General features: G+C 39.9%; 1 protein-coding gene across 2 annotated transcripts in view; it reads left to right on the top strand.

The window, feature by feature from the left end:
- The first annotated feature begins 393 nt into the window (after positions 1-393).
- Positions 394-19,252, top strand: part of LOC146612269 (single-stranded DNA-binding protein 3) — a 38,859-nt gene continuing 20,000 nt past the window's right edge. For both annotated transcript variants that reach the window (XM_085343756.1, XM_085343755.1), the window contains exons 1-4: positions 394-620; positions 8,161-8,233; positions 8,986-9,047; positions 14,370-14,454. In XM_085343756.1, the coding sequence (XP_085199882.1) occupies positions 565-620; positions 8,161-8,233; positions 8,986-9,047; positions 14,370-14,454 (276 nt within the window). In that variant the 5' untranslated portion in view covers positions 394-564. The remainder of the gene's footprint in view (positions 621-8,160; positions 8,234-8,985; positions 9,048-14,369; positions 14,455-19,252) is intronic.

Below are 19,252 nucleotides of genomic sequence, written 5' to 3' on the forward strand. Positions count from 1 at the left end.
AATTTAGAGGTACACAGGTCAACAAGGGTGGGTATTTGGGACTATCAAGCCCCCATCTGCTGTGGCAAAATGAAGCCCTGAATCTTTAGCAGGATACATATTGACATATAATTGCTTAGAAAATGTTTCAAAACACCAAAAGCATTCAATCTGAATAATCTTGTGCTGTATATGAACTCACATGTAATGTAAGGCCTGAATTTGAAGGCCATCAAAAAGAACTTGAACTTCAGCGAAGTCGACAAAAACTGAGTCACTGTGCCTTTAAGAAGCCCCCACCGTCTCGCAACAGGGGGGGCGTGAGCTGAATCCAGGAACAGCGATTGAAAAAAAAAAAAAACGCTCCACCAGCGGACTGTTTCAAGTTCCCCCCGGCTGAAACCCTGCCTGATTTGTGGGCAATGTTGGGGATGTAGAAAAAAAGGAAACCGGAGCAAAGAGAGCGCAAGGGAGAGATAGGGAGACAACACTAACTAGGTAGCTATGGAGATAGTAGGTTTTCCTGGTAGCTTTCTTTGACAGGTGTCGAGTGGGATAAAATAAAGTATCAGAACAGCCTCCAAGATGTACGGCAAAGGAAAAGGAGCTGTTGTCCCCTCCGATAGCCAAGCAAGAGAAAAGTAAGTACAATATTGCACTGTCACAACTGAAATCCAGCAAAGAAGTGTGCTAAGGTGGCTCAACTTGCTAACTGATGTGGAGCAGTTCAGTCACTCCAGCGGAGTCACGCATGTTACTGGAGCTCTTTTCTAAAATTTACCGGCTACTTCAAGTGAAAGCTGTGCTACTTTATTCTTCGTGTTTGCCACTTTGTTTGTACTCGTGCCTCTACCTTTCTTCTTATGCATCCTCCCAACTACAGGCATGGCTGCTAAGTTAGCCCAAGTGGCTAGCTGCACTGCCAATTTCACTCTTGTCTTTCTTGTTTTCTCTCAAGTACAAAAAAAGGAAAAAGAGAGAGAAGCGGCAGTTTGAGCAACTAAAGTTGCTCCACTTTTACCTGCAGGGAGTGTTTTCTGCGCGTGCTTCCAGCGATAATGTCTGAACGTGCACTCGGGAGCATTGATGGGGATCCCACGTCCATCTCTTTGCCCCTCGCCCCACAGTGTGAGGAACAATGCATTTGGAGCGACGCCGTGCATTGTAGCTAGCATGCTTTGTGTCGCCTCGCTGAAGCAGCAGGTATAAATAGAATACAGCTGTTTGGGGCTTTGTTAAAAACTAGCAGCGGAACGTGCTCGAGAATTGTTCCAGAAACCCAGACTGGTTACATTGTAGCGATGCCCGTGTTCGGCCAGCGAACAGCCGCTTGCGGTCTCCGCGTAAAGGGGAGCTGCGCCTCCTCTTTAACTTTTGTGGCCCGTGGAGATTTTCTGCAGTCATGCCGAGTTGTGCGAAGCGCCGGCGGGGACAAAGTGCTCACAAAAATGCCGCCGCTTTTTTTTTTTTTTTAAACCGTAGGAGTTCCACATGGGCCTTTTATAGTGGTTGGTTTTTGTTTTGTTGGGAAACTTAGATGGCGTTAGCTGTAGCCCTCCAATCCCTTTGTCTGTGTGCCTCTGTCTCGGTGCCTTGTTGTTCGCTCTGAAGATACGTGCCGCACGTTTAGCAACACTCCTGTGAGTTTCGGAGCTTTCACGTTAGTCTCAAAAAGATTTGTAAAAACCCCATGTGCACTGGTTCCGAAATAAAAGACACGCTTCTCTGCAGTGAACTTCCTTTCCTAAAAGTCACAGCTAGCAAAGCGCATTGGGACATTTATTAAGATTCGTTAAACTTTGGTTAGATTTAACAGTTTGGGAGTGTTGTGCTTTGCAAATGGTCCACAGTGGGGTCGGATTCTCTACGGTTAAATATCCTGCTGAAGAAAAAGGAAGAGGGAAGAGCTTTCACACAGGTCAATGCTTATCGATTCGTCCTCAGAGCGGATGAGTTGGACACATCAGCTCTGACTTGCCGGACCGGTCTGAGCTGAAGTGGGACCAAATTGTGAGACTCGTGTGCATGTTTGCATGAAGATCAGCAGGCGCCACGTTACCCCACACCTTCTATTCTGTCATTTGTGAAGCCATCTGCTTTATTCTTTTCCTCTGTGCGTGGCTTTTACACCTCTTTTCTCCATCTGCCTCCCAACTCTCACTTCCCCATCCACTGCTGCTCCTCAGTCTCTTCATCCCTCACTTCAGTGTTGAATTATTGAGACAGACTGAAGCAGCTGCTCTCAGCTTTGCGTCAGAGTTGAGAGAGACAGAAGAGAAAGAAGGAGACAGAAGAGAGGGAGATATGGTGGGCAGGCTCATCCATGTTTAAAGAGGGGGTTTTGTCGGGAGCCTCAGGCAGGATGTCAGGTGTGCCGACCGTGTACATCAGGGAGATTTCTCTCTCTGTGGAAGTGAGTTTATGCACGCGCAGATGTCCCATCTTTAAATGTATAAGAGCGTAGTGGGCAGGGAGGTCAAAGGGCACCTCACATGAAGTGGAAGAAGGAAGAAAAATTTTCTTAAAGCAGGAGAGAGAATACCAACCAAGTAGCGTACGAGTCAAGCTAGGGGCAGGGATAGCTCAGTAGGTAAAGTGGTCGCCCCATGATCGGAAGGTCGGCGGTTCGAATCCACTTAACGGCTACCCTGAGGTACCCCTGAGCAAGGTACCGTCCCTACACACTGCTCCCCGGGCGCCTGCTTAGTGGGCTGCCCACTGCTTCACTGAGTGAATGGGTCAAATGCAGAGAAAAACAAGTAATTTCCCCATGGGGATCAATAAAGTATCCATTATTATTATTATTATTATTATCATTATGTGGAGGCCACACAACCTTAACAATTGGCAGAAAAAGGGTTGCTTCAGTTTTTTAACCTCCCCTGATGAATATAATATCACACACTGCTACTTGACTGCTTCTCTAATCTCCTGTACCACCTGCTGTTCCCTCCACTGTAATACTGGGCATGTTCCCGTTTTTGTTCCAGTCAAAGCCATTTTTTCGTCTCTCCCTTCACTCCACCAACCGCTAGTGGCTCCTCACCTTAAACTTCTCTTTCTTTTTCTATGTCCAAGCTTCTGAGCTTTAATAATGCAGTAGGCCAGGTGCACACACAAGCTGCCCCTTCTTGCAGCCCACATACAAAAAACCCCACACACATACACACCACACATAAAAAATTCATTGAAGGCCTCTTGGGGGGCATCTGCATCGTGAACCTCCCATCCCCAGATGTAACACCAAGTCCTTACCCGTTTCCTTCCAGTCAAAACTCCTGTGTAAGGATGCACATGTATTGAGGAAGCCTGTAAGCCTGCAGTGTGCAGGGACATGCAGACAGTATCAATATTTGAAGCACTTGCTGTATCCTAAAGCTTCCTGTGAGCTTTTGCCAGGCATTTCAAAAATATTTAAAACTGGTTTTAAATCCAAGGAATCTGCGGGTGTTGAGGTGCAGAGGTAGAAAGCTCTATGATGCATAGCATGTGTGTGTGCGTTGTAGGTGCTTGTGTGTGGCTCAATGCTAGACTGACCTGCAAGTGGCAGTGACTTACACTCTACACCAGCGGTCACAGAGAGCTCTGTGACCTACAAATTGCTAGGAGCCTCAGAAAGTGGTCAGATTCCCCTGGCTAAAGTGGTCAAGTGTTTGCGTGTGTTTGTTTCAGCAGAAGTGCAGCCTTTAGCCTCATAAGAGCATTGGTTATTTGTACAACAACTAATCTGCCACGCTGTCTGTTTTGAATTAAGTGGTTGCACTCGGGATGGTTTCTTCCTTTTGAAATATCAGTGCACTATGAGAGATTTATTTATCATGGAATATAATAAAAAATATGAATTCTTCTGCGAAGAAGTCAAGGCCAGTTGTGCTTTGTTTGTTTGTTCATCGATATGTCTGCCTGTTCATTTATGTGCTCTTATCTCTGTCACTATCTGCAACAGGGAAACACCCTCGGTTATTTATTACCTTCCAAGCAGGTCAGCCCACTGTACATACGCAGAGAAAGCAGCACTTTGAAACTGTTATCTCTTTCCGCATGAAGTGCAGGACTACTAATGATACATGTTCAACCTGGACTGACCCATTGATAGTTTAGCCTTATGTAACACATGTGTCATTATTGTTGACTGAAAACCGTGTCTGCAGCTGGGATGTGTGTTTACAAAGAAACTTTCAGTTTCTGTTCTCTCTTGGTCTCGCACTCTTAACTTTTAAGACAAGTTGGGTAGTTGCAAAATGTTTCTTTTATTGAAATTCCCGCCTAGACAGATCACTTAAATCTATTCAAAGTAGCAACCAATAGGAATGTACCAGTTTATTGTCGGCTAATGTTACTGCCATTGGTTAGACTCCATTTATAGTTTTCTGTATCTGGGATCCAGGTTTATTAGTTACAAACACAATTTGAGCTCATTCAAAATCGGTTGACAACTTTATGATTAATACGCAGATCTTTGCTTACCTGACACAAAGGGTACAGTGGAAAATTACAAAAACAAATCGGTTTCCACTACTGTCTAAATTATTTCAATCATTAGTTCTGGCCCAGAATTTCCAACTTGTTGCAGCGCTAGTATACAGTGCATATTATATTATTAAGCTCAGGTCAAGAGGACAGAAGGTTGTGCACCTCATGTCGACCCACTTGAATGCCAACGACGCATGGCGGCATGCAGGACTCTAAGGTGGCTTACAGTCTCTATAGGCTTATACATACATTGTGTGAGCAGTCTTGGAAGTTTGCAGGTTTTGAGTCCAACAATGTTGGTGAACGGGTGTATTGATGGTTATATACATGTGTATATATGTATGAAATATATGAATGACACTCAGAGCTGGTCATGGATGATGATGAATTTGCCACCTTCAGTTTGATATCTTGTGTTAAATCATACACATAATGTGTTCTGCTTAACTTTTAAGAAACATGCATTAAAATCCGCTCACTAGCCCCGTAAATGTCTTCTGCCTGTTTTCTCTCGTGAAGGACAAGGTTTGAACATGTAGGGACTAACATCACTGCTGTTACTGTCTATTTGCCTATTCATATCTTTCACAGACTACATTTGCATACTAACAATGCATATTTTAAACATTTGCATACCATTTGTAGTAAGTACAGGTCAGTCACAGATCATGTCTCTTAACGTAACCCATGGCAGTTTTTTTTTTCCATTTCTGTTATTAAGCCTTGAACCTCACAGAGAATTTGTTCATTGCTTTACTATCTGGATGTTTATTTTAAGCGCATTTATTAAATTTTTTTTCCTTCAGTACAGGTTATTAGTTTAAAGAACAATGCTCTACATGATTGTGTTTATAGCCTGGGATGATTTGCAAAACATACTCCTAAAAGAGACAAGAATAAGGAAACAAGTGCAGTTTAACATCCCCATAGCTAACACTGGATAATTCTGAATACTAGCACAATGGCAGTTGAACCAACTTCATACTTTTATTGAGCTTCTAAACATTTTTTTGAAATCAAGTTGGATGATTTTGATATTTAGAATGGAAAAACTAAATGTAAACAGGGTTGTAAAAACCTACAGTTTTCCGAGGGATGTCCACGAGGGCAGTCGCATGCCCTGGAACGGGACTGGGGTGAGGCCCTCTGTCATCTCCAGACACAAGCAGCTGGAGGCAACTGCTAGTGATCCTTCCACAGGTTCACCTAAGGAAGTCTTGTTACAGCAAGTAATTCTTTTACTTTTAAGTAAGAACAGTAATCTGGGGGTTTGACAAAACATGTACTGGAGCTCAAGCTAGTTGCTTCAAGCTATTTCTAGAAGTCCTTGCTTAAACCTTTTTTGCATGTCTGTCTGCAGCGTCAGAAAGCAGGTGAGACACTTGCACACATTTAGACATGAAGTACAGGCAGCTGTGCTACATGTAAATGTATAGTAAATAGTTGGACAGGATCAGTTAGCAAATATTTGTTACTTCACTTAAAACAGGTGAGCTGTCACATAAAATTGACCTTTATCCCAATGACAGAAATTTGGAGTTAATTGTTATACTTGTTTTGACTGTTAATCTAAAGATTTCAGATTGACTTCAATTAAAAAAACAAACAAATTTCATAAAAATAATATTATGTTGATGGAGTGAAGTTTAAAACAAGCCAGCACTTGACTAATGTACAGCATGCACTCATCAGCTTTATTGATTGGTTAATAGAAAATCAGAAAACTGTGATATAAACCCACCATAACTATCCCCAAATCACAGGGTCGCGCCATCAGGCGTCCTGATTAGTCAGAATAAATTTTACATTTACCAGATTGTGACCAAGAGATGACGCGTCAAGCCTAAACATTTGAGAACATTTGACAAATGATTTCTGAGCCTCCAGTCGATGGTCCTAATAATAGTGGTGGATTAATTTTCTTTTTATAGACACACCCCAAGGTTTAATCTTAGTCCATATGCACTTCAGGACCACAGCTATGCACAAACCTAAGGGTAATTTGAGTATTTGCAACCTCGGCGGTTATTAAACTGTCTTTATCCATTTTATTTTCATTGAATGCTGATAGAACTTCCTCTTTAGCATCTTCTTAAGAGACTTAAATGCATTAAATATGTTTTAATAGATATTTCATCTTATGAAGAAGTAACTTTGGAAACGAAGACAGAATTGGGGGGGAAAAAAAGCTGTCAGTGGTTGAAAACAAACTGAACAACATCCTAATTATCTCAAAATCATGTGTCATTGATCAGTTCATCGACTAATGATAGGGACTATGACACTAAGCTACTGTCCTTCTCATTAGGACCTTATTGGGCTGTCAGAGGACTGTCTGCTCTGGGCATACGGGGCACTGTCATATCCACACTGCTGGTCGATTGATGGTCCATTAACAGCCTATTAAACATGACTAAGTGAAGGAGTTAGGAGTACAATGTTGGGCCAATGGGGGTTTCCCACTCCACAGCATGGATGTCTGTCTGTTAATAGACCCTGGTGGATTGCCATTTTCAAATGTTGCTGGCCTGTTATAATAGCAGCGATTTTGAAAAGTTTGACAAGAGCTTTTAAAATATGGTTGGAACGATTGGGAATGCCTGTCATGTGCAGCTATTTCTGCTGGTATGTGGTGCTTTGAATAGAAGCGTATTCTTCAAAGAGTCTGACTGTCTTTAGGTTTTGTTGTGATTAAAGGAGTTTGGATAATTAGGCTTAATAAAATGCACAGCAGCAGTAAAGTATAGCAAACTATACAGACCACCTGGAGTCCCAGAATGTTTAAGTGAGATTTATGGTCTAGGAGAACAGAGGCGCTGTAGAGCTTCAGTCACAGGAGCTTTTGTTTTTCTTCAGTGACTTTACAGCCATCCCGAAATAAAGTGAAGATAACAATACGGAGGAGCTCCAAGTCTCCGGAACTTTGAGCTCAAGGAACTAATGTCCAGGAAGTGTTTAAGGAACTGAAGGTTCATTTTGCCCCTTTTGTTTTTACTGTAGTGTAAAGACCCATAAAGACGAATCAAATTAATCACCAAGTGAGGAGGTGATGAGGTTATGACAAAATGTCCAGATGCTTTAGCAAGGCCATATGCATTACTTTAAAAAAATCACTACTATAAGTTTTTATTATTTATTTAATAATTAAAAAAAATCCAAATAGAAGAGTCAAATCCACCTAAGTTAAATTGTAAATGTACAGCAGTGTTATGAGTATGCATGTATGCATAGTATGGAGTGTAATACTGGGATATTTACTTGTATTAATAGAACTATTCACTGTAATGAAAAGAACTATAATAACACAAGCAAAATCTTAGGTTGGTCATTGTAAGTCCAGTCTTCTGTTGCTGCATGATGTTATAGGTTAGCCTGATGGCTGAACGTTTGAACCTTTGTCTGAACTTTCAGAAAGTACTTCCTGTTTAACCCTAACAATATCTGACTGACATTTAGTTAACCCAACTTCTCTGTTGATTGAGGGAAGTTCTAAATGACTTCACCCTCCCTGACTTTTTTTATTTTTCCCACTCTTGCCACTTCCTGATAATAGTTTGTTCCTTCTTCACAGTTGAACAGTCGTTGATCTGTTGATACATAATCTTCATTCTTTTTGTCTAATTTGTTAAAAATGCAAGACAAAGACAGAGGAGTTTGACATTAATGTTGAAAAATATCACTAATTTTTCTTTTTCTTTTACATTTCAGGTTGGCGTTATATGTGTACGAATACCTGCTACATGTGGGAGCACAGAAATCAGCACAGACCTTCCTGTCTGAGGTAAGACGGCAGCCATGACATCGACTTTTTTATGCTGTACCGAGCCCGGTCGGTTTAGAAATGCCTTCGTTCTTTGCATCTTTCCTGAAAATCACCCCTATAGTTTAACCTTACCAACTCCTGTTCAAGTACATGTTACCAGAAACATTGGCCTTGGTTACTAATGAATGGAAAACGGCTTCCTGCATTACCAAGCTTTACACGATAGATCCCTCCTGTAGCTCATGTTATAGCAGCTTGTACCCTCTCAGGCATACATCGTCAGTGCAAACATGCTAAACATGATTACAGGGTGCAAGGTGTTGCATAAATTTTTCATAAGGAAATCCTATAACGTTACACCGGATCATGCTCACTGTCCAACCAGGGGATCTTAGTGAACCGGTGAAGTAATGTTATTTCTAGCCGTTTATAGGCAGTGTATTGTAAACTGCATTGTCTCAAGTCTGCTGACAGCCCATTTGGGTGTAAGGAAGTAAATTAATAAGCTATACTCTAGATGATGATTGTACTTTACATTAAAAAGAGGAACAGTAGAGGGCTAATAGAAGAAAGATAGTCGGGAAGAGGGTGATGCACAGAGCCAGAAGGATGCCGATCTTCACATTCGATACCAGTGACAGTTTGAGACTAACTGATTATGTGTTCTTAACCTCGGACCTGCAGACATAATCCTCCCTCTCTAGTGGCCATAAGTGACCTCTTTTCTTCTGGCTTCCTTTTCCTTTCCCTTTTTCTTTTCCTTCTCTCAGATTCGATGGGAGAAGAATATTACATTAGGCGAGCCCCCCGGATTCCTCCATTCATGGTGGTGGTAAGCGATCTATTCAGTTGTTCTATTATTAGCAGAGCCTTTTTGCTTTTTATTCTTGTTTATTTCGAGTGAGTATGTGGATTTTTACTTGCGTAAACACATTTTACAGTGTGCATCTTAAACTGTGTATCCCCCCTCCAATAAATCACTACTGTTATGTGAACAAACAGCTGTAATCCAGGTTTGAGAATAATAAACTCAACACATAAATCAGTACATGCAACCATTCAAAAGTTAAGGTGCTTGGGAAATGCCACTTTTTAATTTAATTAAGGGTACTTGCCCATATTCATGATTTAAAGTGACTCTCAGAGGTGGGAGGTCTGACAGAGTCTCACCCTTGGGGTTGACCAGACTCACCGAGGGCGTGACCCCCTCCCTTCCTGTCTTCTCGCCTCTCCCCTCCTCCAGCTCTCCAACCTTCACCCCCGATTCTGAAACAATAGATCCAGATGGTTAGGGAATGGACCCCCCCCCCTCCCTTCCCCCTCCTCACCCTCTCGTCAACCTTTGTAGCCCCCCCACCTCCCACTTTTTTCCCCTTTGTTCACATGGGAGAGGGATTCTTGGTAGATTAACCCTTTGCATTCCAGCTTCCTTTGTGTACAGCCTCCCCCAACCCCTACCTCCACCCCCCAATCATTTCTCCCCAGGGCTAAGATTTAACCTTTAGGGTCAATACCTTACGAACTGATCAGCAGTTTCACTTGTTTTGAGGGATTGCCCTCATCCTGTGGTTCACATTTACGGGTAGAACCATGTTTGTTTTACTGTAAAACCCACATTTAACAGCATTTTTTTTTCTTTCTTTCTACCACATATTTAAACTTGGATGGAAATATTTAAGCCTGTTATTGGTATGTGGGTTTCCTGTGGATGCAGAGTCCCCTCCATTGTGTCCGTTTGTAGTTAAGACTACTGAGAATTGAGGCTACACTTAAACAGATCTTAAGCTTATGTAGCTAAAAAGAAACTGAGCAAAAGCTAAATCGTTGAAAATCTAAACTAAAAATTAAGCTGCTGAATTGTCTTAATACACTGAAACAGTAGCAGACAAGGAGTATTTTATTTTTCTAAAAGTCAGCACACCTAATGACCAAAACCACAGAAGAATACAATTTATTTTCATTTTTTTCATACTTCTTCACATTCTTGGCATATGAAACCATTTAGCTTTCACTTAAGACTTTGAAATCTGTTCAGTATAAGCTTTTAAATGATTCCTGGAAATGACTGGAGAATAGTTAAAATCATGCGTTTTAATGGGGATTTAAAATATGAGAGGAGTTGGCAGGTGTTTGGAGGAGTACTGACTAGTACCTGAATCACGTCTTTTAACGGGAAGATGTTATTTTCTTACCTCCTCTTAATAAAAGTTTAGCATAGAGAGTGAACAACAGTGTTATAAGAGTGAGTTATTGAGCACTGATGCTATTGAACCAGCTGTAAAAACAGCACACACACAGCTGAGTAGCTGATGCTTGGTTTGGACAGAACCACACCAAGAAGTTGATAAAAATGATGAGCAGTACCTGGTGATGTCACCACTGAGGAAGCTCTTGTATTGAGTTCACAGGTGGCCAAAAGTTTATTTGGATGAATGGGAAGTTTTATCGTCTCCTTGTGTTTAACAAGGAGAATTCATAGTAGAGATGGACCGATCCGATATTACGTATCGGTATCGGTCCGATACTGACCTAAATTACTGGATCGGATATCGGAGAAAAATAAAAAATGTAATCCGATCCATTAAATATCACGAAAGCACCTCACAAAACTTGCAACACGCCGTAACTCACCTCAGAACGTTAGCACGTCGGAGCAGTATGCATCACGTGATAGAGCGGCTGTGGCATGCGGGACCTGTCGGTGGTCTGGATAGCATTTGGAGCTTCGCTAGCAACCCGGCATTTCATCTCCGACAAAGTTATCCCCGAGAGAAGTAAAGCAAGTGTGTAAGTCCATCTCTGAATGTTTGTAAAGCATTCCTGCGTTAAGCTTAACAAACGATATATGGAGCGACTGCCTCTTCTTGCTGCTACTTCAATCATGAAACTGCTTAATGATCAGCTGATCGGCTTTTCTGTCGCGACTCCGTCTCTCTTGTTTGCTTTTGGCCCACTTTGCACCAGAAAGAGGAAACCAGCGGCTGAACAACAGCAGCACGTTTAAGCTTGATCAGCTGTTGTTCGAATGTATTTAATATTACTTTCTACTCGAGGATCTTTTTCTACGTAGCTGACGCTGGTAACTGTGCAGGGGCGGATCTAGCAAAGTTTAGCCAGGGGGGCCGATAGGGCATTAACAGGGAAAAGGGGGCACAAAGACATACTTTTCTTTCTTATTCTCATTTAAAATGTCGAGCTTTTAATAAATAATTATCTGACACCGAAAGTTTTAATTTGATGTAAAATGAATAGAAGTCAATTACTGTATATAGTGACTATTAAGTCTAATATACCCTAGTAAGCTATAGTACCTTTTCCTTTGGGAAGATACCATCTGTGCAGTCTGCAATTTTGTTGAAGAAAGATGTTGAATCTATTTAATATTTCTTGAAAAATAATTGATTTCTGTGCATTTCTTTTCACACTGCATCAAATTAAGGTTGATTACGTCGATTAAGCATCATGAGGTGGAGCGTGAGGGGTGGTTCCCTATTTTTTATTTATTTATTTTTGTTGTTGCTGGGAGTTGGAACCCTATTAGTTAGGTTGCTTAATATTTACGCTAAGTACTCTTTAAAATACCAGAATAGGGAGGATGGTGTAGGTTTAAGTCTATTAGATTGATCAGTATTGCTGAACTATGAAATATTTTTTTTTGCATACAGGTATAACAGAATAGCTTTAGTGTAGTTGTTGTTTTAAACTTGAGTATGAACTTATACAAAATGCAGCAAGATATTTTAAAAAAAACAGTTTTGTTGATTAAAAAACACTATATCGGATTCATATCGGTATCGGCAGATATCCAAATTTATGATATCGGTATCGGTATCGGACATAAAAAAAGTGGTATCGTGCCATCTCTAATTCATAGCTGTGGACAGTTCATCCTCATCAAAGGAGGAATTTCAACAATTGATCACGGTCACCAGAACAGCTAGCAGTGTCATCCGACATCATGACGACTGTTTACACTCAGTGGTTGTTGTGAGATACAACAAAAATAAATCAGAATATGTGTTCAAAGTGACAAACCCCCTATACCCCCCAGGGTGTAGTTTACATATGAAAATGTTGACAATTGTGAACATCCCGAACATTTAAAAAGAAAAACAATATTCAGTGCAGGGCCACACAAAGAACAAAGCAACATATTAAAAAAATTCTGAAAATGTCAAAGTACAGCATTTGCCAACCTTTCATACAAAGGCGACTCTGCTCCGTGAATCTTTGTAGAGCCTATGATGTAACCTATGTGGCCAACGCCATTGCCAGCATTCATGCTTTTGCGCAGTGTTAATTGTGTTGTGTCCCAGCATTTTATGCGGTGCCAGCCACGATACAAACAAATAAAATCCTGAGGCTTTTCCCCTCCTGCCTACCCGGGCTTTGGTGTGGTCAGTTTTTGTTGTCGTTGGTTTTGTTTGGGTTTTTTCAGAAGCAAACATATTTGCCCCTCAGATTTTTCCACTTCTTTGTACATTCCCTCATGTTCGTTCCGATAGATTCAGCAAGCTCCCTGCCGCAATTTGCTGACTTCTGTGAGTCCTCAAATTGAGGCTATGGTTATGATTCCCCATATTTAGGTGATAATTGTTATTCTCTCACTGATGCATTCAAAAACTGGTACTGATCAGGCCAATCACAATAGCTGCAGACTGCATTTATGTGCCATGTAGTTACATTTCCAGGTGCACATCAGGTTACAGGAGACGTTTGTGGCGCCGTCAACAATAAGAGTCCAAGGACATGTTGTAATAAAAAGCAAATGAAAGTAGAGAATAATAATTTGAAAGCATGCAAGGCAGTATGAATCTAAAAAAAAGTTAGATTTGTTATTTAGTTAAAAACTTTGTTTCAGAAGGTTCTGAAAGGTGTAATAAAATAAGCATGATGCTGTGTTATGTAAACATTCAAGAAGTGCATCTTCTTGAGATCAATTTTTTTTTTTTTTTAAGTTTTATTGCACACTTGAGCTTTCAACTTTGGTCATTAGTGCTGTTAGGTGCATTTTTTTCCCCAACTTTTACCGGCACTTGCTTCTTCCAGAGTTTGCTGATACAGGTATCGCAATGCCCACAAAAACCCGCCTCCTCTCAGTCAGACTCATGCACTGCAGCTGAATAATACAGGCTTATTTTTATTTTTTAATACAAATCAGACATCTTATGCCCTCAGTGTTGCGGCGACTTGTCCGCCCCTGGTATTGAAAATAATGTGGAATTATATTTTCTAAGGCATTCAAAGTTATGAATTCCAGTGTAATGGAAGGAATTTCCCCACTTTTGGGATTATTAGAGTATATCTTAAACAAATCAGGGGTTGTTTTTTTAATATATATATATATATATATATATATATATATATATATATATATATATATATATATATATATATATATATATATATATATATATATGAAGAATGTCTCTCTCCTCTGAGTTCATCTTGTCATTGTTTAAGCTGTTAGTAAAATAATCAGAGCAAATGAAAAAACATATGTGCTGCTTTGTAGCTTATGTGATCATTCTGACCTTCTAAAGATAGGCCACTAAGTTAGGATAAGCCAGCTTTTGGGATCAACATAATCTACTCCATTCTACTCATTTTGCTCAAATACAGGAGCTCATTATTGAACTATCCGAAACCTTCATAAATGTCTCATATGAAGGCAAGACTGTATGAAACGCACAAAAAAAATCCGCTTGGAAGTCTTAGTTTAGTCTTAGATGGGTAGCACACAGGCTGTTTGCATTCCCTGTTCTACTTATCATGCCCAAACACACTGACAAAGAAACTTTATGAATAGTTGGGTCCACTCTTGGTACGAGTCAGTGGAACAGTTACAGTGTAGGGACAGGAAATGGATGGAGGTAAAGAGGTCTGCACAAGTATGGTAATGCAAGTGTGTGCGTATGTGTGTATTCTGAGTGAGTGAGAGGTTGATTGAGGAGGCGACACTGGCATTGTGTCCCTCTTCCAATGATGCTCAAGTGTGTAAGAGGTGGTTTAAGAGCGCCAGGGAGATAGTGAGAGTGTGTGAATGGGTTATGAATAGCTGTTACACATTGGCTTGTATTGCTCTGTTTGCTAACCTTTGAACTGCACCCCCCCCCCCCCCCCCCCCCCCCCCCACCTCCCTCTTTCATTTCAGCGTATTCTGGGATTTGTATTGTGCAGCTCCAGACCGAAGAGAGACGTGTGAACACTCCAGTGAGGCAAAGGCCTTCCACGACTATGTAAGTGACAGACTGGCTTTTCTAACACTTAAAAGGAAACAATTAACACTTACTGTTAATCCTTTTTTTTTTTTTTTTTTTTTTTTTTGCCTGTTCTTTTATGTATGTCTGCCAAGACAAACACTATATTTCAGTCACAAGTTCAAGTTTCTAGAGGAGTCTTAAAGTGGAAAACGGGATATATATATATATATATATATATATATATATATATATATATATATATATATATATATATATATATATATATATATAAAAATGTCTTTTTTAAGATTAATTGGACTGAAAATATTATAATTAAGTATAATGAAAATGTTTCTCGAACAACAGCGAATACTGGCTGACTGGATTAAAAAGAAGAAAAAAAACGTGGTCCATATGAGACACTTCTGCTAACCAGAAGTAAAGTTCTAACTAACGGTCGTTTAACAATTCATTGATACATTCTTTTCTTGATTAGTTGATGTTTGGCCTATAAAGTACAAGGACATGGGGAATGTCTGTCCTTATGTTTAAGGTGGAAATCCTCAAATTCCTTTTGTCTGATCTAACACACAAACATTCTGATCATTTCAAAGGCTGAAACTTTTCAATATTTGTCCTTTGGCTTCAAGAACAACTTAAAGATCCACTCACACAAATTGTAAAAAAGTTTAATTGAAAATGCTTTTCCCCCCTATGTTCTGTCTTGTGTCTGTGTATGTATACCGTTACAGTGCTAGATACTCATTTAAAGTATTTCAGAGACTTCTTCAAACTTCAAAATTGTTCTTGACTAGTTTCATATGTCGGTTACAGTTGATGTTCTTAAAATGGTCATGTCAACAACCCCAACCATGTGCTGTGTAGACCTGTTTACAAGAGGCAGGCATTTTAGACTAAAGTTAGCTGAAAGCAAGAAGGAAAGGTAGCTGCAAAAAGGCACCAGTGTAAGACAAAGGTTATTTTAAACTGAATCATACAAACCAATTTCAGTAGAGCTCAAGAATAAAACCGTGGAGCCAGAAATAAGTTTATAGGTCTCCTTTTAACTGCTTAAAGCCATGTAATTAAAATAAAACGAATAAAAAAATGCAGTGTTCAACTCAGAAGTCGTCAAGAAGATCAATTTATGTGCACCAGGCTTCTTGAGTTTTGCTGTCACACATGCTGAATGGCATGCATGGACATGTGTTAGACCCAAGTATGATTGAGCAGGGAACATTTCCATACCAAACCTATGGTTCCTCATTTCTTAAGGTGCATCAATAATTGACAGAAAAGGAAGAAACTTCAGAGGAGCAGAAAAATAAAAACAATTTGAGAAACAGCAAGAGGAAAAAACTGAGGGAATATTATGGAAATCCAAAGGGTCTCATTCTGTGGTGTTGCTGATTGAACGATGAAACTGAAAATGACATTATGTAGGTAGATTGCAAGTCGGTGTTTCTCTTTGTTACAATGTATAATGTTGTTACAATGCACCACTTGAAACGACACCACACAGTGTAATATCCTTGCAGTGCCATGAAAACCCTGCTTCTAAAAGTGTGTTCTTGTTACCAACTTATATTAATCATGTCTTTAGCTTTACTTAACATAGAATCGCAATTCAGCAACACACTTTTTTTTTTTTTAAATTGTTTTTCTGAACTTCATAGGTGAGAATGGCTTAAATTCTTTTCAAAGGTCGGGGTCAGCTGTGGTTTCCATAGTTTGTAAGGATTCAGTGTCTCATTTGAAATCAGTTCATTTGGATGGCCTCCTAATTGTTATTCCTGATTTTCCATCTTGCTGAGGAATTCCTCAAACAACAACTCCAGATTTCTGCAGCAATAATGCAAAGTGTTGTTTTTATTCCAGCATGAGGAGAAACTGTAACTCTGTTGTCATGTCTGTAAAAGTCATCTGCTCTGATTGACACTGTGTCTGTCTTCGGCGTGTCCGCTTTGGCCAAGACAGTGTGGCATTGTGTGTGCGTGTTTTTGTGTGTGTGTGTGTGTGTGTGTGTGCATGCGCTGTATAGTGTGAGGAGATAATGGAATAGAGTTCTAATCCGGTAATCCCAGCACTGGGCCGAGGCTAAGCCAGGGATTTGTGTGTGTGAGTGTGTATGTGTGTGTTTGGATGGGTGGGGGGCATCTTTGGCAGCCAGCCCATAATAGGAGGGTGGATGGGCTCATACCCTCCTTCCAGTTAACCCTGTGTATAAATGTAGATGGGTGAACTGCATGTCTGCTCCTAGCAGCGATAAAGCAAAGGAGATGGGACTGGTTTAATTTTGGCTCTTGTCCCCCGAGGCTGGTCTCTGAGCACAGGTCCTTTTCTACTGGTTTCAAAAGAACGAGCCAGTTAGAGGCACTGAAGAAAAAGGCATTTCACCTTACGTTAAAACAGTTTCTTACTCTTTTGAGGATTGCAGGAGTGCACGCCAGCGTTTAAGGAACATTATTACAGTTCTGTCCGCTGGGTGCAGAGACACAAATGAGGTCTGGCTAGTTTTTGGATGCGGGTTATAAAAGTACTACAGGGGTTATAATATAGTTGATTTGTTTGTGTATTTTTTTTTTTCAATAGAAAATTACCTGTAATATTCATAGATCTCTTTGTATAGGTTTTTAATTCATGCTTAAATAGCTTTATAAATTATAAAGCTATTTATAAAAGTGATGTGTTTAATGTGGCAATATTTAGCTGAAGTGCAGTAAACATGAGAAAAACAGAAGCCAAGGCAAACACCATGTATATGTATGTATAATTTAATCAGGGCTTGTCAATAAGACCAAGACCAGGGATTCTTGTCATGGGCTGTGTTGTATTACTTGGTAATCTTCTATTAAGTGAATTTTTGTCATTCAGCTTTCAGCAACATCTTTTTGCAAGTATTTGCTTACTGGGTAATTTAGCACTGCTAGCTTGATCACTTATGTTAATGAGTGATAGTATAAAGTGTTTCATAAATGAGTATTTCTGCTAAATTATTGTGTGTTGTTTTTTATTTTTTAATGGATTTATTTGAATTTATGTTTTGAATGAGCTTGGGGATGTATTCATCTGGGACGAGGGGTCACGAGTGCTCATTGCTCGGCTATAGAGGCCCTTGAGTTTTATTTATTTAATTTTTCTGCTTTTAAAGCTTCTTCAGGAAGCTCTTCTGCCATTTTCTGTTACCTTCTCAAACTCCTTCCCCGTCTTCTTCTCATACACTCTGCAGCTCTGTCCTATTCACGTCATATTTTTGCAGCGTTGAGTACCTCTGTTAACACCCCCACATCCGCATCTGTCTTCTGTCCCCATTCATTCCAAAAACTTTTTTTAACCTCTCTTCCTTGTTAACTCTACCTCTTACTCTTTCTTAGATCTAACAAACCAGCCCACCCCCTCTCCTCTCACTTCGCTTATCACTCGCTCTGTCTGAGTCTCCTTCTCTTGTTGCACCCACCACCCCCACCCCTACAACCCCTTTTCTCAAGACAAGATTGATTGGCTAATCTAGCTGTTTACCCACAATGCCTACTAGCACTGAAGAGAAGAGGGCAGTGTTGATGGTATAAAGACACAACCAAGAGACAATTGAGGTATTTGAAAATGGAGTTCAGTGAACATACCAAATGGATAGAGAAGGAAATTAAAGATAGCTGCTTTTGTTATTATTTTAAATAGAGCAACTGTAATTTCCAACTATGTGTAAATCAATAACACTATAAAAAAAAAAAACTACAGGAAATTTGAAAACAGCATGTATTTAAAGTTATAGTATATCTGTACTGGTGTGTGTTTTGGTGCTTTTCAGCACTTTCTGATGCCTTGGAGGACAGTAGCAGCGTAATAATATTTGTACCATTTCCTTTAATGCCATAAAGTGTTTAAACCTAATGAAGCATTAGTGACAGAAAGCAGCTCTTTGTTATACAGCAATTTCTCCTGAAAAAAATCCATTAAAACCAGCTGACGACATGCAGCATATTAAACAACCTGCAATATGTTTTCACTGTGAATAGTTTAAGGAGAAAGCCTCTTAGATGCAATTGAATAAAAAACCCAAACTATTCTGCCAAATTTCTGCCTGCTGTGTAACTGCTGCTTTCTTCCTCTTTTGACCACATTAAACAGAAATCTCTCTAAATTCCTGAAATTTCATATAAGTCGCATTACCACAGTGATTTTTTTAAAAATGTCTATAATCCTGTTAAAACAGTATTTGTATGTATGTACAAATTCCTCTATTAAAAGCAAAGAGACATAAAACACAAGCATGTTTTATTTCAATCTATATTTTTGTCACTGGCTGACTCCAGATCAGCTAAATGGAGAACTTTATGCTTTTTGCATTGCAGAATAAAGTATGTAAGAGAGAAAGAAGTGTTTTTATATATATATATATATATTAGTTATTTATTACTGTATTACTTAGAATACTAGTAATAATACTAAAACATCCATAATAATTTCAGTTCTTCCTTCTCCTTGATTTGAATCTATACTGTTATTCACTGCTGTTCTCATTCCACCCATAGTCTTGTCTTTTGGACGCTCTGCCATCTCTCTGGAGCGTTGGCTAAGTGGATGTTGTGTCTGCAGCATGTATTAGTGCTGTCATCCGGTGTGTGCGCACAAGTCCGCCTGTCTGGTTCAGTACTGCTACCTTGGCAGCAGCGTTTGGGGAAGTGCGTGTGTGTTTAGCGTGCACGTTGTGCCAGTTTTGAGGACCAGCTGGGTTTTCAGAGACTGTGTGTGTGCACGCGTGTTTGTCAGACGTGACGGTGAGAGGAGCAGCCATATCCTGTTGCTCCAGAGTGAAACATACTGTTTGGTCTGG

Source organism: Diplotaxodon limnothrissa, linkage group LG19, assembly GCF_057381915.1.
Source record: "Diplotaxodon limnothrissa isolate DT_005_m linkage group LG19, D_limnothrissa_male_GT1.1, whole genome shotgun sequence".
NCBI classification, from domain to species: domain Eukaryota; kingdom Metazoa; phylum Chordata; class Actinopteri; order Cichliformes; family Cichlidae; genus Diplotaxodon; species Diplotaxodon limnothrissa.